The sequence below is a fragment of the Sorex araneus genome, chromosome 8 (assembly GCF_027595985.1).
Source record: "Sorex araneus isolate mSorAra2 chromosome 8, mSorAra2.pri, whole genome shotgun sequence".
NCBI classification, from domain to species: domain Eukaryota; kingdom Metazoa; phylum Chordata; class Mammalia; order Eulipotyphla; family Soricidae; genus Sorex; species Sorex araneus.
In genome coordinates, this window is record NC_073309.1 from 1,407,185 (window position 1) to 1,433,493 (window position 26,309).

Here is a 26,309-nt window from a genome sequence, read left to right on the forward strand (position 1 = left end):
CGCCCTACCGCAGGCCGCCCAGGGTGGGAGGCCGTGGCAGAGCCACAGAGCAGGATGGCACAGCGTGGCGTCTGCAGAGTGCCAGCAGCAACAAGAGCCGACGTGGACAGCAAGTGGACAGCTGACCATGCTTTGGGCTGACATCTGGGGCTGAGCCGTGGCCGTGACCGATGGCCGGACACAGCCCTGCCATGTGGGGGTCAGATGGGATGTTTGCGGGTGGGAGCCGGGTGCCGCCTCCCCGGGGGCTCCTTGCCGCCCACAGTAACAGCCCCCCTCAGCAGCACCCCAGACCACCACAGAATGTCGTGTCCAGATCGTGGCCCGCTTGTTTCATTTGTTTATTTCTGGCTAGTTCCTTGGCCTTGCAATATTCTGACGGCGTGTCCTGAGGTCCAATGGGAAGCTGGCATTTGCCAACGTGATGTATGGGCAGCCCGATGGCCGTGGAGGATGGAATTTTACCTTCTGCAAAGAAAAGCTATTTACAAAAAGGGGGGGTGACTGTTTAATTTCGTGTGGGTTTGGGGTCTGGGCTCGCGGAGGCCCGAGAGCACCCTCGGAGCCTCGGGAACACTTGGCAGGGGCCAAGTGGCACAGGCAGGAAGTCGGTTCGTCGGCGTGAGCGGCAGGAAGGGCCGTGGGCCACAGGCTCGCCCTCCCCAGAGCCGCTAACCTCGGCGAGGAATGTTCCAGACAGCCGTCCTCCCCCGAGAAGGGCCGGCCCGGCAGCATTTGCCCAGCGCCCGGGCACCGCCCTGCCAGGCGGGCTCCAGGGACGGGCTGACGGGCACAGGACGGCCGAGAGGGAGCGAGGAGGCGTGGGTCTCCGCAAGGCCACGGGCGCGGGCCTGGAGCTGCCGTGGACCCCCAAGTGAACCTTCTTGGTGTGGGGGGCACGAGCGCAGGCGCAGACCCGCACACCCGGCCCATTGTCTGACCAGCAAACATGAAGCACGGGCTTCCCTGGGTTCGAATCGTACCATGTGGCTTAAATAACGCCCTTCGAGGCCGGGCCAGAAAACCCCGTGTGCCTGAGCCCATCCCCTCGGTGGGGCTCCTGGCCCATCACGTCGAGGATCCGGGCCCTCCCGGGGGCTGCAGAGTGGGCCGGACAACAGGCAGCACGAGGGGCGAGTCACGAGTCTGAGGGGGCCGGTCCCAGGCGCAGCCCGAAGCCCTCGGCGGGCCCTTCTCCCGCGCCGGGCTCACGGCCTGACCGCGAAGATCCTGAAGGCCTTTCCGTCCCGGGGGGTCCGCAGGCTGGGGGCAGAGAGGCACGTCACCAGGGCGGGGGCATGCGGGCAGGGAGAGGCGCCCGCCACAAACCGCTCCCTCCGCCCACCCGCCGCGTGTGCCGGGGGCGGGGGGCGCACAGGGCAGCGCCTCAGCGCAGGGGTCACTCCCGGGAGGATGCGGGGGCCACCGGGTGCCAGGGATGGACCCGTGCCGGCCCCGGAACCCCGGAACCTGGCTGGGCTCCCCCGCCGGCCCCAGGCGCTGCTGCGTCCATCGAGGCCGGCCCCTCCCGCCTCTCCCTGCTCCTTCCCAGGGTTCAGCTCCGGGGCAGCCAGTGGGTGCAGCTGCCCGGGAAGGCAGCCAGGAGCCACCTGCTGCCTGCGCCCCGCGCCGGGCCCCTCTCTGGCCGCCGCCCAGCAGCGCCCCCTCCCCGCGGGGCTCCCTCCCCAGTGCTCCAGCATGCGCAGAGCCCCAAGCCCAGGGTGCGGGCCCTGCTCGCCAAGTGCAGGCGGCAAACTGGACACAGCCAGGCCTAGAGGACAACAGTGGGGAAGGGGCCCCGGGCCGGCCCCCGGCACCCCCCGGGGCCCCGAGCGCAGAGCCCGAGTGAGCCCGAGGCTGCTGGGCCCAAGTCAAATGATTCCCAGAATTCCCTGCTGCTGCCCCCGCCCGGCCTGTGGGGGGGTCCCCAGCGTCTCGTGGGCCCTGTGCCGTGAGGGATCAGCCTCAGCCCGGCCCTGGGGTGGCCCGGGGCAGCCCCAGTGGACCCCGCTTCTCCCCGAGCCCCCACCGCCCCGCCCTACCTCTCCGACTGCACCCCGTTCCTGAGCGAGCCCACGTAGGCCTTCTTCCTGTCCACGGGCATGAGGTCCACGAGCCCGCCGCTGCCCGCGCGCAGGACCCCCGCGTGCACGGCCGTCCTGCAGATGCTCGAGGTCTGCGGCAGGGAGGGCGGGTGTGGGAGGGGCCCGCAGACCCCTCGCCGCCCCCGAGACCAGCCCTCGGAGGCCCGACAAGGAGCCACCGTTGCCCCCCCACATGGAGGAAGGCGACCAGGTTCCAGGACAGGGCGGGGGTCTCACACCCGCAGGCCCCAGCCCTGCGGACACTCGGGTGCGGTTCGCCTAGAGGCCTCGAGGCTGTCGGGGACGGTGTGGGCGGCTCCGTGGCCAGTGGCCCCCTCTGCAGCTGCAGACCCGGGGCGGCGGGGGACTGCAGAGCAACGCCCCGAGGCTGTCCTGGGGCCGGGCCACGCAGAGGCTGGACACCGCGGTCAGCACCGCCAGGCTGGGGCCGACACCCACAGGTTAAGGGACTAGCAAAGGAGGGGGCGCCCTGCCAGCCCCCGGCCACGGCAGGGCCCCGTCACAGGGTGGGGTCTAGGGACACACACACACACACACACACACACACACACACACACACACACACACACACACACACACAGAGCCACCTGCTCTGAAGCTCCTCCACCCTCCAGGCTGGAAATGGAATTTTTGGAGCTTTTTTTTTTGGGGGGGGTCACACCCGGCGATGCACAGGGGTTCCTCCTGGCTCTGCACTCAGGAGTCACCCCTGGCCGTGCTCAGGGGACCATATGGGATGCTGGGATTTGAACCCGGGTCGGCCGCATGCAAGGCAAACGCCCTCCCCGCTGTGCTATCACTCCAGCCCCAATTTTTGGAGCTTTTGAAGCCGGTTTCCTCGGAGCTGCCCGCAGAGACGGACGGCAGTGCCCCGAGCCTGCCACAGTTTCTAGAACATTCCAGATGCCGTCCAGCACCGGAGACCTCTGCCCCCTGTCCAGTCCCCTGCTGCCCGAGCCGCCTGGCCTGTGCCTCGGCACCTCAGTGGGGGTCGCGCCCGCCCAGAGCCCCTTGGCCCCGGGCAGCCCTGCCACACGCGCCCCTGCTGCGGCCCCTGGCTGACCCCGAAGTGTCCCCGGTGAACGGCACAGCTGGGGCCCCAGCTGCCCCTGGCACCCCCTGCCCTCGGCCCGGGGCCTGGCTGTGCAGGAGGCGGGCGCAGCCCTTCCAGGCCGGGCAACTCTCCACAGAAACCTCGCGGCCCGACAGCTGCTCGGCGCCTCGGCACTTCCCAGAAGCAGAGGAGCCGCCCCGCCCCCACTGCGTCACCACAGCCAAGGCGGCAGGCGGGGCGGTCGCCCAGCCCGCAGCACGCCCCGCGGGGCCCCCAGCACCCACAGGGGCCCCTGAGCACAGCCGGGCATGGCCAAGGATCGATCCAAGATCAGGCCCCTCTGCGCTCCGGTGGCCACAGCAGCCCATGGTTCAGGGCCGGGGATGCGGGGATGCTCGGCACAGGGTGCTCAGGGACCCTGTCACATGGGGACGGGACCAGGTGGGGTGCACGAGGGGCACACACCTGACGCCCCAAACTCTGCAGGTAAAACATGGCGCGTGGCAGCTGACGCACGGCCCTTGTGCTAAAGTCGGTTCTGCCTGGCGGTTTTTCAGGAGATGCTTCGGGGGGGAGGAGAGAGGGGCTGGGGGCTCACTGCTCTGTCTGGGCCCGAGCGACCCCCGGTCACAGGAACACAGAACCCGGAGCAGAAGCGGGGCAGGTGGGGTGCACGGAACTGGGAGCACTGTGGGAGGGAGTACTCCGCCTTCCCCCACCTGGCCTCCTTCCAGGGCCCCGTCATACTGGCTGGCCACCTGTCTCAAGCCATGACCTCCCCATTTACATGATTATCCTTGGGGCCCCCGGACCACCCTGGGGACCCAGCTGGGGAATACAGTCCCTGGAGACGCCCTGGCCTGCGGGACCCCAGCTGGCTCCGCCCCCGGCGGTAAGTGTCCCGGCAGGAGATGACAGAGCCGGTCAGGATAAGCTGCACAGCTGAGGCCCAGCCCGTCCCTAAGCCCCGGGCAGCTGGCGTGGACAGACTGTTCTGGAACATTTCTAGGAAAACCCAGGTCACAGATAGCACAGGGCAAGCGCCCGCCCCTCACGCAGCTCGTCAGAGCCCGGTCCAACTCCCAGCACCCCACACGGTCCCCGAGGACTGCCAGGGGTCACTCACCCCTGAGCAGAGCCGGGAATAGGCCCTGGACATCATGGGGTGTAGGGAAGGAGGGAGGGAGGGAGGGAGGGAGGAAGGGAGGGAGGGAGGGAAGGAGGAGGGAGGGAGGAAGCAGGCAGGTGGGAGGGAGGGAGGGAGGGAAGAGGGAGGAGAGAGAGAGGGAGGGATGGAGGGAGGAAGAAAGGAAGGAAGGAAGGAAAGGAGGGAGGAAGGGAGGAGGGAGGGAGGGAGGGAAGGAGGAGGGAGGGAGGGAGGAAGGAGGGAGGGAGGGAGGAAGCAGGCAGGTAGGTGGGAGGGAGGGAGGAGGGAGGGGGAGGGAGGGAGGAAGCAGGCAGGTAGGTGGGAGGGAGGGAGGGAGAGAGAGGAGGGAGGGGGAGGGAGGGAGGGGGGAGGGAGGGAGAAAGGAAGGAAAGGAGGGAGGAAGGGAGGGAGGGAGGAGGGAGGGAGGGAGGAGAGAGGGAGGGAGGAATGGAGGGAGGAAGAAAGGAAGGAAGGAAAGGAGGGAGGAAGGGAGGGAGGAAGGGAGGGAGGGAGGAGGGAGGGAGGAGAGAGGGAGGGAGGAATGGAGGGTGGAAGAAAGGAAGGAAGGAAGGAAAGGAGGGAGGAAGGGAGGGAGGGAGGAGGGAGGGAGGGAGGAGAGAGGGAGGGAGGAATGGAGGGAGGAAGAAAGGAAGGAAGGAAGGAAAGGAGGGAGGAAGGGAGGGAGGGAGGAGGGAGGGAGGAAGGAAGGAAGGAAGGGAGGGAGGGAGGGAGGGAGCAGGCAGGTAGGTGGGAGGGAGGAGGGAGGAAGGGAGGAAGGAAGGGAGGAAGGAGGGAGGGAGGAGGGAAGGAGGAGGGAGGAAGTGAGGAAGGAGGGAGGGAGGGAGGAGGGAGGGAGGAGGGAAGGAGTGAGGAAGGAGGGAGGGAGGGAGGAGGGAGGGAGGAGGGAGGGAGGAGGGAGGGAGTGAGGAAGGAGGGAGGGAGGAGGGAGGGAGGAGGGAGGGAGGGGGAGGGAGGGGGAGGGAGGAGGGAGGGAGCAGGCAGGTAGGTGGGAGGGGAGGCACAGTGTAGGGCTGAGGCGGGGACTCAGAGCTAAGCCTGCACTCAGGGGCCCAGGGTCCACCCTTGGCAGGAACTGTCCGTGACCCCAGGTACGCCGCCCTGTCCCCAGGGAGAATGAGGCTGGCGCTGACCGGCTCCTTCCAAGGAGAGGCGGACGGGCAGAGGCAGCGTGCGAGAGGCCGCCGGCCGCAGTGAGGGGCGCCCCGAGCACTTTCCTCAGAGCACTGTCAGTGGCAGCTGTGGCGTGCAGGGGGGCGGGGAGGCGGGCAGAGCGGCCCTGAGCCGCGGGCACGAGGGGCTGCAAGAACGAGGCCCAGTTGGCAGAGGAGCGCCCACACTTTGCCGCGGCCAGTGGGGAGACTGAGGCACTGGAGCAGACGTGGGCCGCGGGAGGCCGCAGGGGGGCGTGGGGGGCGGGGAGGAGGAAGGGCGGGGGGGGGGAGCCCACCCCAGGGGAGGTCCAGCATACTCACGTCCGCGTAGATGTTGGTTCCGACCACGGGAGCCCAGGGGGCCGGATGGTCCCCGCAGTCTGCCGGGCAGCGGACCCTGGAAGGCGGGAGTGTCCAGCAGGGCCCCCGCGCCCCACACCCGCCCCCGCCCGGGCGAAGGGCAGCCCCCCTGCCCGGAGTGACCCGCAGCCCAGGTGACCCCGGCCGGGCGGAGGACAGAGCGACTCGAGTGGCTCCGGGAGGGAGGGGACGCGACGGCGGGGGCTGGGGGCGGGGGCGGGGGCAAGCCTGGTGAGTGTGTGTGTGTGTGTGTGTGTGTGTATGTGAGTGTAGGTAAGTGGACCTATGAGAGTATATGAGCGTTTGTGTGTGTCTGTGTGAGTGAGTGTGTGCGACTGTGTTCTAGTGTTTACCTCGGTGACTATGTGGGTTGTGTGACTGTGTAAGTTGTGACTGTGTAAGTTGTGAATCTGTGAGTGTGACTGTGAGTTGTGTGTGTGACTGAGTTGTGAGCTGTGTGTCTGTGTGACTATGTGAGTTGTGTGAATTGTGACTGAGTGTGTATCTGTGTGACTGTGAGTTGTGTGTGTCTGAGTGTGTCTGTGAGTTGTGTGACTGTGAGTTGTGTGTGTCTGAGTGTGTCTGTGTGACTGTGAGTTGTGTGTGTCTGAGCGTGTCTGTGTGTGTGTGAGTTGTGACTGTGTGGCTGTGTGAGTGTGTCGGTCCAGGCGCCTCTGACTGAGAAGCAGCAGCTCTGCCCTCAGGCCCGTGGCCCCCCCAACCCCCTGGGCTGGTCCCGACAGGCTGGGCGTGGCACACGGCAGCTGGCTTCGGGGACACACACTCAGGGCCACGTCGAGACGTGCCTGGGGAGACCCGGCCCGGCCCCGCCCTGGCGTGCCCGGGGGTCTTACCGCGGGCAGTGGGTGCCCGGCTTCTCAAAGGGGCAGAGCTGGGACACGGTCACGTAGCAGTCCACGTCCTGCACTGCCAAGGGCACGGCGGCCATCACTCTCAGGGCTGGGGGCCCTCGGGGTCCCGCCCTCCCTCCACCCGCTCCCCGTGTCCACTGCGCAGAAGAGGGAACTGGGGTGTGGGGGCCGAGCCCCCGGGGCACCCTGATGCTGTGGCACCACACAGCCCGCCAGGGCCACCGACGCCCTCCTGGTCGCTGGCTCGGCCCTGAAGGCGGCTCTCGGCCTGCGCGGTGGGGACCCCCAGCCCGGACCCCCGGTGCCAAGAAAACTGATCTTCATGGGGCCGGAGCGACAGCACAGCGGGGAGGACATTTGCCTTGCACATGGCTGACCCCAGTTCGGTCCCCCGCATCCCGTAGGGTCCCCGACCCGCCAGGAGTGATTCCCGAGTGCAGAGCCAGGGGGAGCCCTTGAGCACCACCCGGTGTGGCCCAAAAAGCCCCCCCAAAACCAAACCAAACTGATCTTCAGAGCGGCCGGGATGGGGGGGTGCCTTCAGACCGCCCCTGCCTCTCTGTCCCAGCCAGGGGGCCGCACAGCCCCCTCCCCCCGGTGAGAGCCCGCGGGGTCCGACTGCTCTCCCCGGAGCGTCTGACAGAGGCTCGGCCTGGCCTGTGCCAGGAAAGCGCCCACCCCAGCCGCGGGCCCTCCTGCTAGGGGAGGGTGAGCCGGGGCAGAGACACCCCGTGCCCCCTCCCAGCCCCCCGCCCCTCAGTCCCGGCCCCCGGAGACAGGAGCGGGCAGCGGCACTGAATCAGGGGCTTCAGCAGTCAAAGGCATTCCACGGGCGGAGGGCAGGGGTGCGGTGTGGCCGAGAGGCCCCACCCCAAAGCCACCCCTCTGCACAGCCGCCAGTGCGTGGAGAAAGGGTGGCGGGGCCGGAAAAAGCAGGCCCCCACCCCGACTTACCTTTCACCTTGGACACCGTGAACGCGCTGGAGGCCTTGTATTTGCTGCAGGAAACAGACACGAGGGGAGCGTGGACGGAAGCCTCCGGAAAGGCGTGGGGCGCCCTGGGGCCGAGCGCGGGACCCTGCTCAGAGCCACTGGGTGCTTCTTTTGTTTGGGGGTCACACCCGGGGTGCTCAGGGCCTACCCCAGGCCTGGCACTCCCGGGAGCACTCCAAGCAGGCTCAGGGGACCGAACCCGGGTCAGCCGTGTGCAAGGCAAACCTCTCCCGCTGTGTGTCCGGGCCGGCCGGTACCGCGGGGTGGGGGAGGGCTGGCCCCAGGCCCGCCCCCTGCTCGGGGTCCAGGGGGCCGAGGCCCTGCTCCAGGCGGGAATCCCCGCGCCCTGGACAGAGCGCCCAGCAGAGGCGCGGGCAGGGCCGAGCGGGGGGCGCGCCGGGACGAGGGTCTGCCCGCCCCCGGCCCCCCCCCGTGCGTCCCTCCCGGCCCCCCGCCCCCGCCCCGCCCACCTCAGGGACTGCACGCCGTTCCGGGCCGACTTCACGAAGAAGGGGACCCTCCCGCTCCGGGTGACGTCCACCAGCCCGCCCGCGTCGTCCAGGACGCCGTAGTGGATGGCCGCGCGGCAGATGCTGGAGGACTGGGGGGACGCGCGAGTCCGCGGGGTCCGGCGAGGCCCCGCGGCCCGACCCCGCCCCGCCCCGCCCCACAAGGCGCCCTTGTCCGCCCGCGGCTTATCCCGCAATCCCCGCTTCCCGCGAGCCTCCGGGCCCGCCCGCGCCCCAGATTAGCAGATTAGCCCCGCGGGGGGGGAGCACGAGGCCCGCCCGCGCCCCGCGCCCCGCGCCCCGCGCCCCGCGCCCCGCGCCCCGCTCGGCTCACGTACGCTCTCGTAGAACAGGGTCCCGAAGAGCTTGGCCTTGCTGCGCGCGCAGCCCGCGGGGCAGCGGTACCTGCGGGCAGGACTCTGGTCGGGTGGGCACAAGGCCCCTTCCCTCAGGCTCCCGCCCCTGGGGGCAGGTGGGTGCAGTGGGGCCCTGGGGGCGGGGCGGCCCGAGGGGCGGGGCGAGCGGGCCTGAGGGGCGGGGCGTCCCGAGGAGGCGTGGCCATCTCTGAGGGGGCGGGGTGGGACCGAGGGGGCGGGGCGAGTGGGCCCTGAGGGGGAGGGGCGGCCTGGGGGGCGGGGTCATCTCTGAGGGGCGGGGTGAGGCGGCCCCGAGGGGGGGTGAGGCGGTCCGAGGGGCGGGGACATCTTTGAGGGGGCGGGGCGGGCCCGAGGGGGCGGGGCGCACGCGGGCTCTGAGGCCCCCCCACACCCTACCTGTTGCACGTGGACCCTTTGCACTTGTCCTTGAGCTTGGTGTCACAGCTGACTGTCTGGGCTAGGGACAGAAGCAGAAATGCAGGTCACAGTGGGCGGAGGGAAGGTGCAAAACAAATTGTCCCCTGGCCCCACTAGGAAGAACTGTTTGGAACATTCTGGAATCCGTGAGAGTGGGCCCAGGCTGTCTTACAGAGCGGTGGCCCCTGGGCCTTCGGGGTTCCTCGGGCCGAGAGACAAAGGGGGGGGATGCAGCACCCCTGTTCCCAGCTGCCAAAGGACTGCTGTGGTCTCCAGGGGGGCCCGGGGCTGGGCTCACGAGGTGGGGGGTCCCAGCCTGCCCACGGCGTCCCCCCCGTGGCCAGCTGGCTGGGCTCAGCTTCCTGATTCTGTAAATTTCACGGAGAATTATCCGACGCGTGGACAAGCGCTGTGGTTGGACGAAGATATGTGTTTTGTCTTGTTCTGGTTTGGTCTGGGCCAGCCAGCTGTGCTCGGGGACCTCCTGGAGACTCGGGGCCCAGACTGGCTGCGTGCGAGGCGCATGCCCTCCCCCCTGGCCTGTTGCTCCGGCCACCAGCCATGTTAGATCATAGCTGCGTGTTGCCTCACCGGACCCCCTTCCTGAGAGATGCCCACTGCCCAGCCCTTGGCCAACGAAAACTACAGGTGGACAGATGGACAAATGGACGGAAGGATGGCAGGCCAGGGGGGGGTCCCGGGAGCAGGGCCAGAGGGGGCCACGAGGCAGGACGGCCGGCTTCTCCCTGATGGATGGGACACGGAGGCCAGGGCTGGACAGTGGGGACCCCCATCCAGCCCCAACGGAGTCAACAAAGCGTGCAGGAAAGGGGCCCTGGACAGTCGAGGCACCCCAGGGTGCTGAGGGAAGCCTGGGATGAGGGCCCGTCCCCAGCAGCCTCTTGGGGCACAGTCAAGGGTCCCCTGAGGGGTCCCGGCCCCGAGGGCCACTGACCTGGGCAGGACTGCCGAGTGCTCATCCATGGGGCGCCGGGGCCCCCACTTTGTGGAAGAGCGGGTGGACGCTGGGTCCCTGGGGCCAGCTCTCCTGGGAGCCCGGAGGGCCCCGACTCGGCCCCGCCAGCCTCAGGGCTGAACATGCCCCGAGCGCGTGCCCTCCAGGCGGTGCCCGCCCCGTCCACACCATCCGTCAGCCCGGAGACCTGTCCCGGCACCAGGGCCCACGCCAACTCCCTCCCCACCTGCGGGTGTGGGCAGGCGGCACTCACCCATGTAGCTCACGGCCGAGGCTTTCTCTGGCTTCCGGGGCCGGGCAGCGCGGGGCGGGGCCCAGTCCTGCGTCCCCAGGGGCGTCGTCTCCACCTCGTTCGCCTCCTCCGGCTCTGGCTTTGCGGGGTGAGCCCCTTCTGGCAGAGGGCAGAGGGGGAGAGACGGTTTGGGAGCCGCCAAAACGCACCTGGGGGCGTGGGAGGGGCCGTCTGGGGCCGCACCCAGAGGGCCGGGCTCAGTGGAAATCTACCAGCCGGTCAGTGGCCGCGTCCACGCACTGGCCCGGCCCCAGGGCAGCGGTTAACTGGGCCTGGAGGCCTCGCACCCACACCTGGACACTCAGTGGCTCCTGTCCACTCCTCCTGCCCACGGCGGCCGGGGGCCCAGGAGTGGCTTTGAGACCTGCCCCCAAGCTGCAGTTTCCCCTCGGCGGGGCCTTCGCTTCATCAGGCTGCTTGGAGCCCCCGCTGCACCCCCTAATACCCGCCTGTGCCCTCAGGACTCTCGCCATCAGGATGCTCAGCCCCGTCTCAGCACCCCAGTTCCATGACTGGCCCCCACGCCCGGCCCCCACCCCCAGGGTCACTTGGTCTGTCACTCCACGTGACCCAGCTGCCTCAGAGCCCACAGTAGCTGCTCAGTGAAACTGCAGGGAGGACGGTAGTTGGGCTCCCCAGAGAACTCTGCCTTGGCGTTCTTCTGGGAAGACGTGTCGGGATGGAGAGCTCCAAGTCTCCAGGCACGGAGTGTCGGACGCCCCCTGGGCCCCGAGCTTCTGGGGTCGGAGAAGCCCCGCAGGCAACAATGCGCCCTTTCAGACCGGAGGCTCGGCCGCGCTCTGGAAGCTGCAGTGTTCTTTCCCCGGCCGCGGGACCCGCAGCCCAGACTCGTGGCTTCCTCGGGCCCCGACAGTCTAGCCGGGCTATTTCAGAACACGGGCGGACAGTCCTGCCTCCCACACATGAAAGGCCGAGGGGATGCATCCTGGGGCCACCGGGCCTGGGGAAATTCCACGCCTGGGTCACGGCAGCGGCTCCGGCCCCAGCCAGCCCACACGGATGTTGTGCAGAGCCCGGCTGCAGGGCTGTGAGCACCCAAAGCGAGCACTGTCCCCTGGGGCTCACTCTGACGCCCTCAGGAGGCCTGACCAGCACCTGGGCAGCGGCCGCAGGGCCGACTCAGGTCCCGCCACTCCTGGCCGCCCTGGAGAATCTTCCCGGGGACTCCGCCAGGGAAAGGCCCCAGGGCTGCAGGGGCCCGGCCAGAGGTCACGGCCCAGCGCCCCCATTAAGGAGCTTATGCAGATAAGCTGCTTTGCAGGAACTTCAGCGTGGCCAGGCTCTCTGCGCCCCTGCCAAGGGCAGTTGGGAATTTTCCATCAAAAATAAAGCAGCAGAGACAGGGCGCCTGGGGGCGGCTTAGCGGCTTCTCAAGTATCTCTGCGGTGTTGGCTCCTTGGAAGTGCGCCTCTGAGCTGTGGCTGCACGGGCACTGCACGGATATCCACGCACAGCACCTCTGCCCCGCGTCCTGGCGGCCCGAGAGGCGCACAGCTGAAACCACAGGGCAGGGAGGCAGGTGCCTGGCCCGTGTGAATCAGGGAGGCCTCCCTGGAAGAGGCATAGCACTGACTAGAGAAGAAGGCATTTGTCCGCCAGGGTCCGAGAGAGACGAGGCCACAAGGGGAGCCGCGAGGGCCTTTGGGGCAGGCAGGAAGGTCCCCTGTTCCTCCCAGGGCTGACAAGGACTGAGCAGGAAGGACCCTCAGCACCAGCTGACGTTCACCCTGCAGGCCAGGGCTCGAGGGAAGTCTGCTCCCCTCACTCCCAGGTGGGGAAACTGAGGCTCGGGTGTGGGTGGGGTGTGCAGACCCCCCCTCTGTCCCCTTCTGAAACACTGTTCCCTGAGCCGCACCGGGCACGCTTCCTCCTCAGGCTCAGCCGCCCGGGGGGGCACGGCCCCCCGACCTCCCCGAGTGCAGGGCCCCGGCACATGCTCTCACCCGCGCTCCCCTGCTCCCCAGACACGGTTCCCGCCAAGGCCCAGGGTGCAGGAGCCTCCCCGCGGCCGAGGTCCGCGCTGAAGCAGGACCAGCAGCCCCGGCTCCACCCCCGGGCCCCCCATGGAGCCCCCGACTGAGAAGGGCCTCGGGCAGGAGCGCCCCTTACAGAGACAGCCCAGCCAGGGGGAGGGCCCGGGCTCAAACCCACAGCCTCACACAGGCCAGGTCAGGTCACTGGCCACACGCTGGCCCCCAATTTCCCTTTTTTTTTTTTTTTTTTGGCTTTTTTGGTCACACCTGGCGATGCACAGAGGTCACTCCTGGCTCTGCACTCAGGAATCACCCCTGGCGGTGCTCAGGGGACTATATGGGATGCTGGGATTTGAACCCGGGTCGGCCGCATGCAAGGCAAACGCCCTACCCGCTGTGCCATCACTCCAGCCCCCCCTTTTTTGTTTTTCAAAGCTTTTGGCTGCACCCAGCAGTGCTGGGGGGCCGCGCAGGGCGGGGGGTGGGAGCCCCGCGCAGGGCCGGCGGAACCCGGGCTCCAGACACAAAGCCTGTGCTCGCCCTAAGACGCCCCCTCGAGAGCTGCCTGAGGCCCGAGCAGGCGCCGCCCGGCCTCTGCATCCACCTGGGCAGCCGCTGGGCAGGGCCGCCGCAAGGACCCCCGGGCCGGAGATGCTCCCGCGGAGAGACAAGGACCCGGCAGAGCCCGCGCCCAGCCTGGCCTGCAGGGGGCGCCCGCCGGCGAGTCCTACCTCGGTAGCACAGGTTGTTCCTACAGCCGCCTCCGTAGCTGGGGGGGCACTCGGAGCAGGGCGGGCCGCTCTTGTAGGGGGCTTCTCCGATCCAGTTCCCCCTGGAGACAGAGCGGGGGCGAGGGGGGTGGAGGATTCAGCACATGCTTCCCGCCCCCCCCCCCAGACGGAGCCCCTGGTCCTGCAGGTGTGGGCGCAGGGAGCACTTCCCGGGAGTTCCCGCCACACACCCAGCCCTGGTGACCCCATCCACCCAGCACCCGGGGAGGGACAAGCGGAGTCAGGCCTGCAGCTGAGGAGCAAACGAGGCCCAGAGAGGCTGTTCGAGGGGCCTGAGGTCACCCAGCGCGGGAGCCGCGGGCCTCGTTGACCCCAGGCTCTGGGGTGCTTTGTGCTCACTCTGCTTCAGAGGCTGGGGCTAAGTCACGGGGGTGTCGGGGCGTGCGACCACGGGGTGGGACGGCACTGGCGGCAGCAGGACCCCGGCACGCTCCCCCAGGGAAGAGGAGGCGGGAGTGAGAGTGGGCGGGGCCGGCCCGGAGTGCTCCCCGGCAGGAGTGCTCCCCGGCAGGAGTGCTCCCCGGCAGGAGTGCTCCCTGGAGCAGAGCAAGCCCTGAGTGGCCTGGAGATAATGAAGACAGATAATGATGACGAAGGGGAGGGTGGTTTCCGTGGGGCCTCTAGCTGACTAGCGGGCGACCCGGGCAGCCGGGCCTCCTCCCGCAGTGCTCAGTGCTACAGTGCTCGGGCCCAGGCCGGCACACGAGGCCGTTCCCCGCGCAGGCACGGAGACGGGGTCACCTGGCGGGCTCGGGCCGCGGGGAGCCGGGCCGGGAAGGCCGTGAACGGCCGAGGACACACGCCGGCTCGCTGAGCTGCTTCCTGGGAACCCCCACCCGAGAGAAAACGTAAAACGGCAACGGCGGACGCAGCCAAGTCGTCCAGCCAGTGCACGGGGGCGACCCCAGTGGCGGGAGCCTTTGGGGCGATTTCACTGGCGGGAGCCTTTGGGGCGATCCCATTGGCGGGAGCCGTTGGGGCGATCCCATTGGCGGGAGCCATTGGGGCGATCCCATTGGCGGGAGCCGTTGGGGTGATCCCATTGGCGGGAGCCTTTGGGGCGATCCCATTGGCGGGAGCCGTTGGGGCGATCCCATTGGCGGGAGCCGTTGGGGCGATCCCATTGGCGGGAGCCGTTGGGGCGATTTCATTGGCGGGAGTCTTTGGGGAGATCCCATTGGCGGGAGTCTTTGGGGCGATCCCATTGGCGGGAATCATTGGGGCGATCCCATTGGCGGGAACCTCAGGGGCGAGTTCAGCGGTGAAGCCCCTGGGAGTTCGTGTCCTGTCCCTGCGGGATTGAGCCCTGGCCAGGTGCATGAGGGACAGGGGCGCTGGGGACAAAGGCGGGAAGCACAGAGCCCTCCCCGCCGTGCTCCTTGGTGCTGGATGCGCCCCCCGCGCTGCGCCAGGAAGCTCGCGCCTGTGTGCTCAGGGACCTCCCCGCGCCCAGAGGTCAGCGGCCGGGGCTGCACCGGGCCTCGAGGCTGGTTCTTACTTGGGGGAGTAGTTGCAGACCAGGTACACGGCATTCTCCCAAACGTCTCCCCACACGTCCATCCGCGGGCAGGTGTGCACGGCACAGCCGATCTTGGTAGTGGTGGCCCAGACAATCTAGGGCAAAGACACCGGGCATCAGGGGGCGGGCTGGGGCTGCAGGGACCAAGGCTAAGGGACCAGGCCTGCGGGTCGTGGACACACCCTACAGTTGTTTCAAGGACAAAACAAGACACAAACCAAGGCAACAAAACAAAGCACTGTGACCTGGGGAATGCCGGGATGTGGGACTGTCCTGGAACCTTCCAGCACCTTCTCCACTTTTTTTTCTTTTGCTTTTTTTTGGGTCACACCCGGCGATGCACAGGGGTTACTCCTGGCTCATGCACTCAGGAATTACTCCTGGCGGTGCTCGGGGGATCATATGGGATGCTGGGATTCGAACCCGGGTCGGCCGCGTGCAAGGCAAACGCCCTCCCTGCTGTGCTATGGCTCCAGCCCCACCTTCTCCACTTTCCATACCAGCAAGCTGCTTGCTAGCGGCTCGCCCCCTTGAAGGGAAGGGGAGTGCGTGGCGAGGCGGGGGAGGAGCGGGGCTCACCTGTGTGTAGTGGGTGCACATGGCCCCCGAGCAGCGCTCCGGGCACCAGGGGTTGCACTCGTGCGGGGCGGGGTAGGTGTAGTCCTTGACCTCGTCGTACCAGGACTGCACGTGGAAGCCGGGAGAGCGGTACCTAGAGGGTGCAGCCCCCGTGAGGAGACCCCGGGACACAGCCTGCTGGGCGCCGGCCGGCCCTGGCCCGGAGCTGGCGGGCATCCAGGCTTTGCCGGTGCTCCTGAGAGCCTCGGGCACGGACTCGGGGCCTCTGAGGCTGCCCCCAAAAGACACAAGGAGGGGCTTCCGCCGAGAGGAGGGGCAGAGCCCCTGTGCGGGAGTCTGGGGTACAGCCCCCCCACGCTGCCCTAACGGTCCGTAAGCTACGAGGCCGCAGGGTCCCCCGCGCCCCAGGGTCCAGGAGCTGCAGGCCAGGCTGGCGGGTCACAGGGTCAGGCCAGGGAGTGAGGGGAAAGTTTCTTGGTGATTTCCGTCCGGAAGCGGGGATCTCTGCCCCGGAGCGGACGATGCATCAGGGCCACCCCTGGGGGTCCTGAAGGATCCTACAAGAATGTGCAGAGTGCCCCGTGCCCAGCCAGGGCCTCAGCGCTGCCTGCAGGAGCGGGAGGTGGTCACAAAGGCGGGTGGCCGTGTGCTCTGACCGGCCAACGCAGCCAGCCATGGCTAGGGGCCTCCCGCCTGCTGTGGGGGCCTCCCAAGGCGCAGGAATCCCCCAATGTCCTTTCAGGGCGTCCTGAGGGGGCATCTGAGAACTGCCTCGGGCAAAACAGGGCAGCTGTGTTGTGTAGGACAACTGGAGGACCCCTGGGGGACCCCTGCCGGACACCTGGGGGACCCCTGCGGGACACCTGGGGGACACCTGAGAGACACTTAGGGGACATCTGCAGGACCCCTGCGGGACACTGGGAGACACTTGGGGGACACCTTTGGACACAGGGGGACCCCAGTGGGACCCCGGCCGAGCTGACTCAGGTCACCGCGGCTCCTCCGGGCGACCCTCAGCTCCTGAGCCCGAGTCTGGGGGTGCAGGCCCCTCCCGAGTGAGTCTGGGGGTGCAGGCCCCTCCCGAGTGAGTCTGGGGGTGCAGGCCCCTCCAGAGCGAGTCTGGGGGTGCAGGCCCCTCCAGAGCGAGTCTGGGGGTGCAGGCCCCTCCAGAGTGAGTCTGGGGGTGCAGGCCCCTCTCGAGCTGTGCTTGAGAGAAGATTTAGTTTTGATTTTGGGGTCAGGCCCGGAGCAGTGCTCAGGGGTCAGTCCTGGCCCTGCACTCAGGGGTTTCTCCTGGGGGGCCCTGGGGACCGCATGGGGTGTCAGGGCTCAAACCCAGACAAGTGTGGCTGCTGGCGCCCACCCTGCGGGCCGCCGTCCCGAGGCTCTACGTGCTGTTCCAGGGAGACTTCCCAGGGCTCGGGGGCTGGGGCCCCTGCCGAGGCTGTGGGGCCGCTCCCGGCCAGAGGCGTCACCAGCCAGGGCCACACCCAGCGGTGGAGGCTGGGGGCCCTGAACCAGCCAGTGGTGTTCAGAGGTTAGAACCTGGGTCCCAACAACCAAGCTTCACCCCGCCCAGAGCTCCCCTGCCCCTGAGGGGCTATGTGAGCACTGTTAGTGGAGTCTCACCATGCCCTGCGCCCACACCTCAGGGAACCACCCTCCTCACTTGCAGCCTCCCTGGGGAGCACTGCGGGGGCACCCAGCCCTGCTGAGGTTGGACGGGGGGGACTTCCCCAGAGCGTCTGGGGTGTCTCCGCCGAGGGTGAACGGGCCGAGAAGCGGCAGAGCCAGCCAGGAGCCAGGGTGCCAGCACCACCCACCTGGGACTCACCTGCCCCAGTGCACGGCCAGGTTCTGCCCGATGGACACGAGCAGGTGGGTGGGTCCATGCTCCCACAGGCACTCGCTGGCCCAGGCGGCCGCCGACCGCTCCAGCTCTTCGTCCCAGGTCTGCGGGGAGGCGGGTGGGTCCGAGTCAGGCACAGAAGCTCGTGCCCCTCTGGGGTCCGACCCGCGCAGGGGGCGGCTGCCCAGGTGTGGGCCGGGCGGGCCCGGCGCCCGGCCTCACTGCCCGCCCCCCTCGGCCGGCTCCCCCCACCCGCCCTGGGGGAGAAGAAGAGGGGCTCAGAGACCGTGAGGGGAGGCGGGGACCCAGCCCTGCCCTCCCGCGTGGCTGCCTCGCCCACCGCGTCTCACTGGCACGAGCACCTCGCGCCCCACCCTGGGCCCAGCAGAGGTGAAAGGACGCAGCGGGCGCAGCCCCAAGCGTGAGCACAGGCCGCTGGAATGACGCGTGGGTAAAGGAGGAGCCACGGCCCACGGAGGCACGTGTGTGGGTCATGCATGGGCGATGCATGTGTGAGTAATGCAGGCATGCCCGAGTGATGCACAGGAACACGATGAGGCGTCAGCAGGAGGCCTTGCCTCCCCCCGTGCCCCCCCGTGCCCCCACATGCCCCCACGCCCCCACGCCCGCTGCTCAGTAGGCCCCCAGCAAGGCGGGCTCCCTGAAGGGAAGACCCTCGGACCCTCTGCCCTCTGGGGTGGGGCAGAGCAGTGCTGGTGACGGCCTGCGGGGGCGAGCAGAACCTGGCAGGTTGGGTCAGGGGAGGGGGCGCCCCTTGTTGTGACTCAGTTTCCGATTAAATGCATCCATGGCCCATGCTGGGGTGGGGGCAGCCCAGCTGGGAGCTCCGCCAGGACACTGGGTGTGGGGCCGAGGTTCGTCCTTCCTGCCCGGCGGCCCACGGAGGAATCGATTTGCCTCTGGGCCGTTTCAAAGGGGCTCCGGCACCCCCAGCCCTGGGTCACCCCCAGAAGGACCCTGGCGTGCTGCCGGCCAAAGCGAAAGCCCGGTCACTGAGGGAGGCAGGGCAGCACTGCCGGCGGGGACTGTCCTGTGCCAGCTGGGGCCCCTCCAGGAAGGGGCTTGGTCACCCCAGCTGCAGGGGAGGGGAGGCCAGGGAAGGTAGGGCGTGCCCAGTGGAGCCCCCGGGCTGAGCGTGGCCGCACTCGGCAAACTGTGCTCACACCTGCGCCCTGCGGGCACCTGGGGGTGGGGGTGGCGTCAGGGAGCAGGGCCAGTGTCACAGGCGTCCCACCTCGGGCCCCCGTGGACCCCCACTAATGGCGTCCCAGATTCATGGGCAGAAGAGGCCAGGGGACGGCGGAGGTAGAGGGGAATGAGGTGGGGACAGGGGGACGTCCCCACTCGGGACACAGGCCCACATGTCCCTCACGGGGGTTCCCAGATCTCCGTGTGGAGACTCCGGTCACAGTGCTCCGGGCGGCTCACCATGTACTCCATGTTGGAGGCGGGGGGGTACACCTGGCCGCGCAGTTTGTTGTGCAGCAGGAGAATCTCCTCGCGGTCCGCGTGGGGGATGGCGCGGCGCGCGCGGGCGTGCGGCTCAGGCCCCTGGTACCTGCCCAGCAGCCGCTCCAGCTGCGTCACGTTGGCCAGGAAGAAGCCGTGGGCCCCGCAGACCAGCAGCGCCAGCCCCAGCGGCACGGCGCCCTGGGGGACCCGGTGCATGGCTCGGTGGCGGCAGAGGGCGTGCTGAGGGCAAGGGAAGGAAGGTTCTGGAAGGAAGCAGAGGGAGGTGGGCGGTGAGGGGCAAAGGGCTGCGTCCGCATCGCCCTCCGGCAGACGTGTGGCCGAGGACGGCCTGTGCACAGGGAGGGCCACAGGGGCTCGAGGCCCCTCCCCCTCGGCTCAGCAAGGACTTGCGGCCTCCTGCCCCAGGACCCTGGGCCGGGCCTCTGAGGCCCCCTTCCAGGCAAGCCCTGGCCCCACGGTCCAAAATGCACTTGGACCACTCCTGGGAGCCCCTCAGGACCCCCAGAGCTCCGGGCCTCCCTGACCATCGCCCCACCGCGCCCCTGGGGCGCTCCCTGGCCAGCCCGGAGGCCTCTGGGAACCGCGGGCAGTTCCCACTGCAGCTCTGGAAGGCCGTGGGGCCTGGCCAAGCCACAGCCCAGATATAAATACCCCTGGCGGGGCGGGGGCGGGGGGAGTACCAGGGCCTGTGGGCACTCCCCGGCCCCCGGGGAGCCCAGCAGTGACGTTGGACTCGGGGAGGCGTCCAGGCAGTGGACACAGCAGGGGGAGAGCTCGGGGTCCTGACTGACGTGGCCGGGGGCAGGGCACCCCCGAGGCCTGCGTGTGCACAGCACCTATGACTCAGCCGGTCTGTCTGAATGCGCCAGGAAGGGGATCCCCGGCGGACAGCGGCGCACTCCGTGGCCTGGAGCGTCCATGAAATAGCCACAGACACGCCGGCTGGCCGGCAGCCGCCTAACAGAGGACCCGGAACAGCAGCCGTGGGAGGGACAGCACAGCGCAGGGCCCAGCCGGAGGGATCCCACACGCTCGCACAGTCGCTGGGGGACATGCCCGTGTGGGTGCGTGTGACAGCTGTGTGCACGTGCAGTCGTGGTGGCAGGTGCCCGGGGCCTTCCCAGCACCGCCACGAGAGGACAGAGAAGGGCTGGGCAGCGCTGTCCACCTCCCGGCTCACGCCGTCCCGGTCACCAAGGTGGGCCTGCAGTGTAGGGCGGAGAGAGGGCCCCGCAGGTGGGCACGGCTGCCCCCGGCCCTCCCGGGGACCCCCAGAGCTGGAGACCCGGCACACAGGACTCCGCGGCCACCGTCAGACCCACACTAAGAGCGTGCGGGGCCCGTGGACACAGCCTGCGGGGCAGAGCCGGGCACGCTGAGGGGCCTTGTGGGGCGCGTGCCCAGGGCTTCCCGGCACCCCCAGCCCCCTCATGGCGGATAACACGGGGCCAGGGATGCGGCCGGGCCTGTGGGGTCACCCAGCCTTCGTGACTCCCTGCTCGCCGCAGCTCCGGCCTCTCCCGGGTTCCACTGTGGGGCTGGGCGCCCCCGGTCTCCTTGTCTCCGCCTCTCGAGGGCGCCCGACCCCGTGTCCCGGGTGAGGGAGATGCTCAGCCCTCCCGGCCCTGCGGGGTTCGCACTCAGCTCTCGCTCACCCGGGGCCTGTCTGGGGCTGCACGTCCTTGGGACACCAGGTGCATACTTGGGGGGTGAGCGGTCAGGTCGGCAGCCGGGACACGGAGGGTCAGGGCTTAGTCAGAGCAGGGCTCAGCCCTGAACACGTCCCACGGAACACCGGCAGGGAAGGGCGAGGAACCTTCCGGGAAGCAGTGCGCCCCGCCCCCTGCCCCCCCCCCCAGCTGAAGCGGGAATCTGGCAGCTGGGGTCAAGGGTGAGTCGCGAGGTGGAAGCCAGCTCCGCCCGCACAGTGGCAGACCCCAGGGTAGGCCAGTCTCTGAGCAGGGAACAAACCCGCCTCCGTGGGTGGTGCCTGCAGTGGGGACCTTCCCCCCAAAGCTCGGGGCCTGGGGCTGCCTCTGAGTGTGACCCAGGGCACTGGTCCAGGGTGCCCGGGCCAGTGAAAGTCCAGCGGGGCGGCGCTCACCTCACACACACTCAATCCGGTTCGATCCCTGGCACCCATGTGACCCCCCTCCCCGAGCACTGTCAGAGTGACCCCTGAGAGCAGAGACAGAAATGAGTGAGCCCTGAGCACCACCAAGTGTGAACCAAAAGGAAAATTTCCTTAACATGTTAAATTACAAAACAAACGAGGTGCCTGGCCCCCGGGCTGAGCACGCGAGCAGGGATCTGGCTGGAAACCACTCCTGGGAATAGCCCACGGTCACCCTCACGGAGGACAATGACCTGGTAGGAGCCACCACTGCCAGGAAGCCTTCCAGGGCTCAGTACTGGGTGGGTAGTACAGGGTGGGTAGCCCGGGATCTATCTGTCATCTGCCATGTGTCTTTTTTTTTTTTTTTTTTTTGCTTTTTGGGTCACACCTGGCGATGCACAGGGGTTCCTCCTGGCTCTGCACTCAGGAATTACTCCTGGCAGTGCTCAGGGACCATACGGGATGCTGGGAATTGAACCCGGGTCAGCCGCGTGCAAGGCAAGCACCCTCCCCGCTGTGCTATCGCTCCAGCCCCTGCCATGTGTCTTAAACTACAGCCTGGACTGGTTTCTCGTGTCCACTGCCCATGGCATCCACCCTCCTACGGAGCCCATCTCAGCAGCCTCGGACTCTGCTGGAAACAACAGCAGAAGCTTCTAGAAAGAGCTCACGGTAGCACACTGTCCTGTGGCCCAGCTCCCACGCCAGTGAGGCTGAGAGCGGGGAGAACAGCACCAGTCAGGACGGGCCTGTGCCACACGCAGCCGGCAGAGTCAGAGCCCGTGACCCCGGGGCCAGGCCCGCGACACAGTCACGGCAGCACAGAGAGGGGCGGGGGAGCCGAGTCCTCAGCCGGGAGCGCCGGTCTCGGCAGGCTGCGTCGCTGTCGCTGTGCCCGGCCCGCGTCCTGCCGGCTCTCCTCCCTGCCAGCGCGATGCCAACAGGAAACCAAGGCTCAGACTAGGGAGAGACCGGCAGGGCCGTGCCCACGTCACCGTCCGCACCAGCCCTGGCTGCACCCCACAGCGCCCACCGAAGGCCCAGCAGGTCCCCTGGGGCGCCGGCCACTGCTTGGTCAGGTGGGCGAGGCCCCTGGGTAGGTGTGAGTCAGGCCCGCCGACCACCAGAAGCCCCCCGAGGGGCCATGGCTGGCCGGGCAGGGCTGGCCCACATGCACAGGGGCCGCTCATCGCACCCGGGGCTGGCCACACTTGGCCCCAGAGGTCCCGCGGGACGGGGAGGAACGTGCCCGCCAGCTGACCCGGGCACCCCGCGACCCCGGCGGCCACCAGGCGTCCGTCCCCTGAGCCAGAACCCTGCGCCCCGTTGAGGGTGCGGCCACTGCTGGGCGCTGCGCCGCCAGTCCCTGAGAGAGGCCGCCCGCGGCTCTGCGCCAGAGGGGAGCCCTGGGGGTCAGTAGGTCAGAGGCCGCGCAGAGCACAGCTGGGCGGTCCCAGTCAGAGCCTCATGTGCAGAGATGGGGCGGGGTGGGGCGGGGCGGGGGCAGCCTTGGGTGCCCCAAGAGCCTGCCAGGCCCGGAGCTCTTCCCAGGCGAGGAGGGGGAGCAGAAACCCCGCAGAGCGGCCCGAGGGCGGCCATGACACGGCAGCACCTGGCGCCCAAGGGGGTCCCCCACGTGGTCCCCCAAGCACAGAGCCTGGAGCAGCCCCGAGTATGGCTCCTGGGCACAGACGGCCACCAAAGGCGTGTTTGTGGCACAGGGAGGGGGAGGGGCCGGGCACTGCAGACGTGGCCGTCTCAGGGCACAGAGCGCACTCGGACCCTTGGGGATGGCAGGGGTGGGGTCCCCACGTGTGCCCCAGGGGACCTCTTTCAGGCGCCCCAAAGGGTTCCCTAGGCACAAAGCCCTCACGGGCGCAGCACTGTCCCCGGCCTGGCCCGGCCCGCAGCTGCCGAGAGTCCAGCCACGCCCAGCTGGCGGCCGGTCTCCAGAGCACCCCTTGCCCGACCTCCCCTGAGACTTGCACCCCTGATTCTCCCTCTGGGCACCTGGGCACCGCGTCTCCACCCCCATCTCTCCCGGCAGAGGGCTGCCCCCCACACCCCAGAACTGGCAGGTTCCCCGAGCCCCCCCACCTGCTCGCTGCGGGAAAGGGGGCTCGAGCTGTGCCTCTGGGATGCGGCCGTCCTTCAGCACTTGGCGGGACACTCTCCAGAAATCTGGAGTGAAAATGTGGGATTTCGTAATTTATGGTATTTTTGAAGGGATGGTCCCGACTTGCATAACCCTCCGCGGGCCAGCCCCCACTTCCGCCCCGAGACAAAGCTGTGGGTTTCGTCGGAGCTGGGACGGCACTTGGGACAAGCAGAGAAGATAAATGTCCTTCCAGCTGGAACTGGAGAAAATGTTCTGGACCTGCAAGGGGGGTGTGGCCACCGCTGCGCGCATCCGGGACAGAGCAGCCCCCAACGCTCTGCGGCTGCCGGCGGCGCCTGCACACGACTGAAGGAGGCGGCCTGGGGAGAGGCGCAAAGGGCAGCGCCCCTGCTCGGCGTGTGGGGCCTGGTTCCTCTCCTGGCATGCGCCCCAAGAACTGCCAGGGGCAGCCCTGAGCTCCGCAGGTGTGCCGCTCCCCCGCGCGCACGCACACACGCACACGCACACGCACGCACATGCACACACGCGCACACGCACAGGCACGCGCACGTGCACACGCACACACACACGCACACGCACGCACATGCACACACGCACGCACATGCACGCACACACACACACGCACAGGCACGCGCACGTGCACACGCACACACACACACACACACACGCACACACGGGATGCAGGACAGAGCGCGGAGGCGCAGCCCGAACCCTCGGCGGAACCCAGGCCCGCCAGCACGCCGGGGCCGGAGTACGACTCAGCCACTAAAAGGACGTGCGCGGATAAGCCCTGAGCACGCCCTGCGGAGGGAGAGACGCCAGGCGCGAAACATTGGGAAACCGCAGCTGGAGCCGCTGGAACACGCTGACCCGGGACGGCGGGCGGCCGCGGCGCGGCGGGGCGGGGCCTGCGCGGGGCGGGGCCGAGCCGGGGGCGGGGCCTGGGCGGGGCCGAGCCGGGGGCGGGGCCGGGCGGAGTCGGGCCGGGCGAGCACCCGCGTCAGCCCCGGGTCTTTGTAGAGTAGGTAGAAGCTCCCAGAACGAGGTCAAAGTTAGCACATTTCCAACGTCCTAAACCGCCACCGGACTGTATCTTTAATATGAGAAAAATACGTTTATGCTTAGGCCCACTGCACCACAATAAAGAAAAAACTTCCCAGGGGAAAAGAAAAAAGGAAAAAGGCCTAACACCCCGCTCCCACCCCGTCCTGTGCGGGGAAGGAGCGCGCCCGTGCGGCCTCGCAGAGCGCTCCTGCCCACGCCGCCGTGCCAGCCGCAGCCGCCCAGCCCAGGAAGACAGGACGGAAAGGAACGGGATGGCCTGGACTGCATTTCCCTTCCTTGACAACCCGTTCGCCCCGCTCGGCGGAGCTGGTCTAAACATCTGGGACTGATCAAAAACCAGTGAGTGTGCAAAAAAAAAAAAACCCTCTCCGCCTGGGTCTGGAGCAGGCAGACAGACAGTGACAGAGAGCAAAGCCCGCCAGCTCCCCCCCGTCCCAGGAGCAGCGCGGGGGGTCGGCCCCAGCAGGCTCTCAGCTCTCCAACGGGGGTCTGGCGGGGCGGAAGGGCTTTTCCCGGAGCCAGACCAGCGTCTGGAGGCAGATGCCTGCAGGCGGGACCTCCTTCCCGAGAGAACCAGCAGAGAGGAGCCCTGACCCCCTCGGTGCCCCCCGCTCCCTCTCCCAAGCTCATCCCCAACAGGGCAGGTTCCATTGGCGGCAGCTCCACCCGTGGCCCCCAGACCCCCAGCGCCCCTTTCTCCAGGTGCTCTCCAGAGGCCGCCTCTGCCCTGGCAGTCCCCCCACCAGTATACGCCTTCGCCCCTGGGCACCCCCACCCCCACGTCAGCTGCTGGTGTGACCCTCAACACCACCCTTATCCCATCTGAAGGAACTGCAAGCCAGGAGCACTCTTCTGGGGAGCAGAATGGGGGGGGGGGCAGGTCAATCTCCCATCTTCCTGCAGGAAAGAACAAGAGCGAGGAGAGTCTGGTGCCCTGCTGGGGCACGAGGGGGTCCCCCGGCAAGATGATGGGACAGGGCTCCTCTGTGAGCCCGTTTCCTCCTCTGAAATGGGAATCAGGGGGTTCCTGCCAGGCAGGAGGGAGCCTGAGTGCCCGAGTGGAACCCCAACCCTGCTGGCATCGCCATGGTGATCCCCAGCCCAACCCTGCCGCCCAGGGGTTCATGCTGCAGATGTGATGGCGAGATGGAGCGGACGGCCGGGCCCCACTGGCCCCGCACTGGCCCCCGCACATGCAGGAAGGCAGGTGGTGGTGTGACCCAGCGCCTGGAAGTGGCTCTGCCCCCTGGGGAGGGCGGGCTGCTCCCCTGTTCCACAGACCCTCGCCGACCCTCTCGGGCGCCCAGAGGCTCCAGGCAGGAAGCACAAAGAAAGCCACAGTGAGGTGCAGACCCGCGCTGCCCGTCAGGTGGAGCAGCATCAGCGGCCAACTCGGACATGCAGGGGGAGCGGTGCTGGCCAGGCAGGACACGCTCTGGGTCTTGTCCGCTACGGCAGGAGAGGGCTCCAGGGCCACGGAGCCAAGCCCTGGACCACACATCTGGCCGAGTCCCCAAACCTGCACGCACATGTGCCCTGCGTGGGCAAGTCCATCTGGAGCTTTGGAAGCAGACGGGGCCGCGACCCCACCGCCAGCCCCAGTTCAGCCCGGAGCCTCTGCCTCCGCCTGACCTCCGGGACGCGGAGGCCCCTCTGGAGAGCTCCGAGGGGCGTGGCGCTGGACAGGCGCGGGCCGGCCGCGCGCCTTAGCATCTCCCTGGTCCTGCGCACCGCAAACTCCTGCACCGCCGCGGGAGCGCAACAGGCGCGGCCGCGCTGCCCAGGGTGGGGGGGCGGCCCGGCGGGCAGGGGCAGCGACGGCCGCGCAGACCCGCCGCGCCCCCAGCCCGGCCCCCTCGCGCCCGGATGCGAGGCCTCGTCCCGGCGTGTCCGTGGGCAGGTGGCGCGCTCTGCCCGGCGTCCGCGCGGCACCGCTCCGGGAGGGCGCGGGAGGAGACCACCGCCGCCGCACTTACCTCCGCGGGCTCCCGTCTCCGTCCGCTCGGCGAGCCCCGCGTCGGGAGGCGGCAGCAGGCACGCGGCTCCGCGCAGGACCAGGTCGGGGGACCCCAGTCCTGCAGCCGGACCCCGCGCTGCGCCTTTTACGGGCGGCCCGGAGCGGGCCGGCCCCGCCCCTCCCAGCGGCTGGGGCGCTGATAGGGCCGCAGCGCCCGGGCCCCGCCCCCGCCCCGCCCCCACCCCCCCGCCCGCGGGCCCCGCTCCAGGCCCGCCGGGGGCCCCGCGAGCCCCGCAGACCTGGGGGAGGCGCGCCCGGGTGGCGGGTCTGCCGGCCGGAGGGCCGGGGCGCTGGCGTCCTGAGGAGTTGGCCAGGGCCGAGGACGCGCTCAGTCTGACCATAAAAGTCTCGTTTTCATTGAGCTCTTACTAGGAGCCCGGCGAGGCGCCAAGCACTTTCCACCGGGGTTTGCAAACCTACCAAATCCCGTCTCTGTGGCTCAGCTGGAAAATGGGGTGAGACAGGCGACCTCGTGGCTTGCCTGCAAACGAA

General features: G+C 68.8%; 1 protein-coding gene across 2 annotated transcripts; it reads right to left on the reverse strand.

Moving 5' to 3' along the window:
* Positions 1–360: 360 nt before the first annotated feature.
* On the reverse strand, positions 361–26,171 carry CRISPLD2 (cysteine rich secretory protein LCCL domain containing 2). Of its 2 annotated transcripts, none has more exons than XM_055145929.1 (15): positions 26,057–26,171; positions 18,456–18,742; positions 16,992–17,110; positions 15,158–15,290; positions 14,558–14,673; positions 13,000–13,100; positions 10,236–10,373; positions 8,986–9,046; positions 8,551–8,617; positions 8,174–8,304; positions 7,665–7,708; positions 6,693–6,765; positions 5,800–5,875; positions 2,043–2,176; positions 361–1,263 (listed from the first exon to the last, which is right to left on the reverse strand). In XM_055145929.1, the coding sequence occupies exons 2-15, from the start codon at positions 18,693–18,695 to the stop codon at positions 1,209–1,211; spliced, it is 1,488 nt and encodes a 495-aa protein (XP_055001904.1). In that variant the 5' UTR covers positions 18,696–18,742; positions 26,057–26,171; the 3' UTR covers positions 361–1,208. The 2 variants fall into 2 exon arrangements, with proteins under 2 accessions (XP_055001904.1, XP_055001903.1); XM_055145928.1 differs by lacking the exon at positions 26,057–26,171 and adding an exon at positions 25,777–25,900.
* Positions 26,172–26,309: the final 138 nt, after the last annotated feature.

Coding starts and splice junctions, on each gene's coding strand:
- CRISPLD2 (XM_055145929.1), bottom strand. CDS start 18,695: ATGCACCGGGTCCCCCAGGGCGCCGTGCCGCTGGGGCTGGCGCTGCTG. Junction 2,177..5,799: donor GAACCAACATCTACGCGGAC/GTGAGTATGCTG, acceptor TCCCTGCCGCAG/ACCTCGAGCATCTGCAGGAC. Junction 1,264..2,042: donor AACGGGGTGCAGTCGGAGAG/GTAGGGCGGGGC, acceptor CTCTGCCCCCAG/CCTGCGGACCCCCCGGGACG.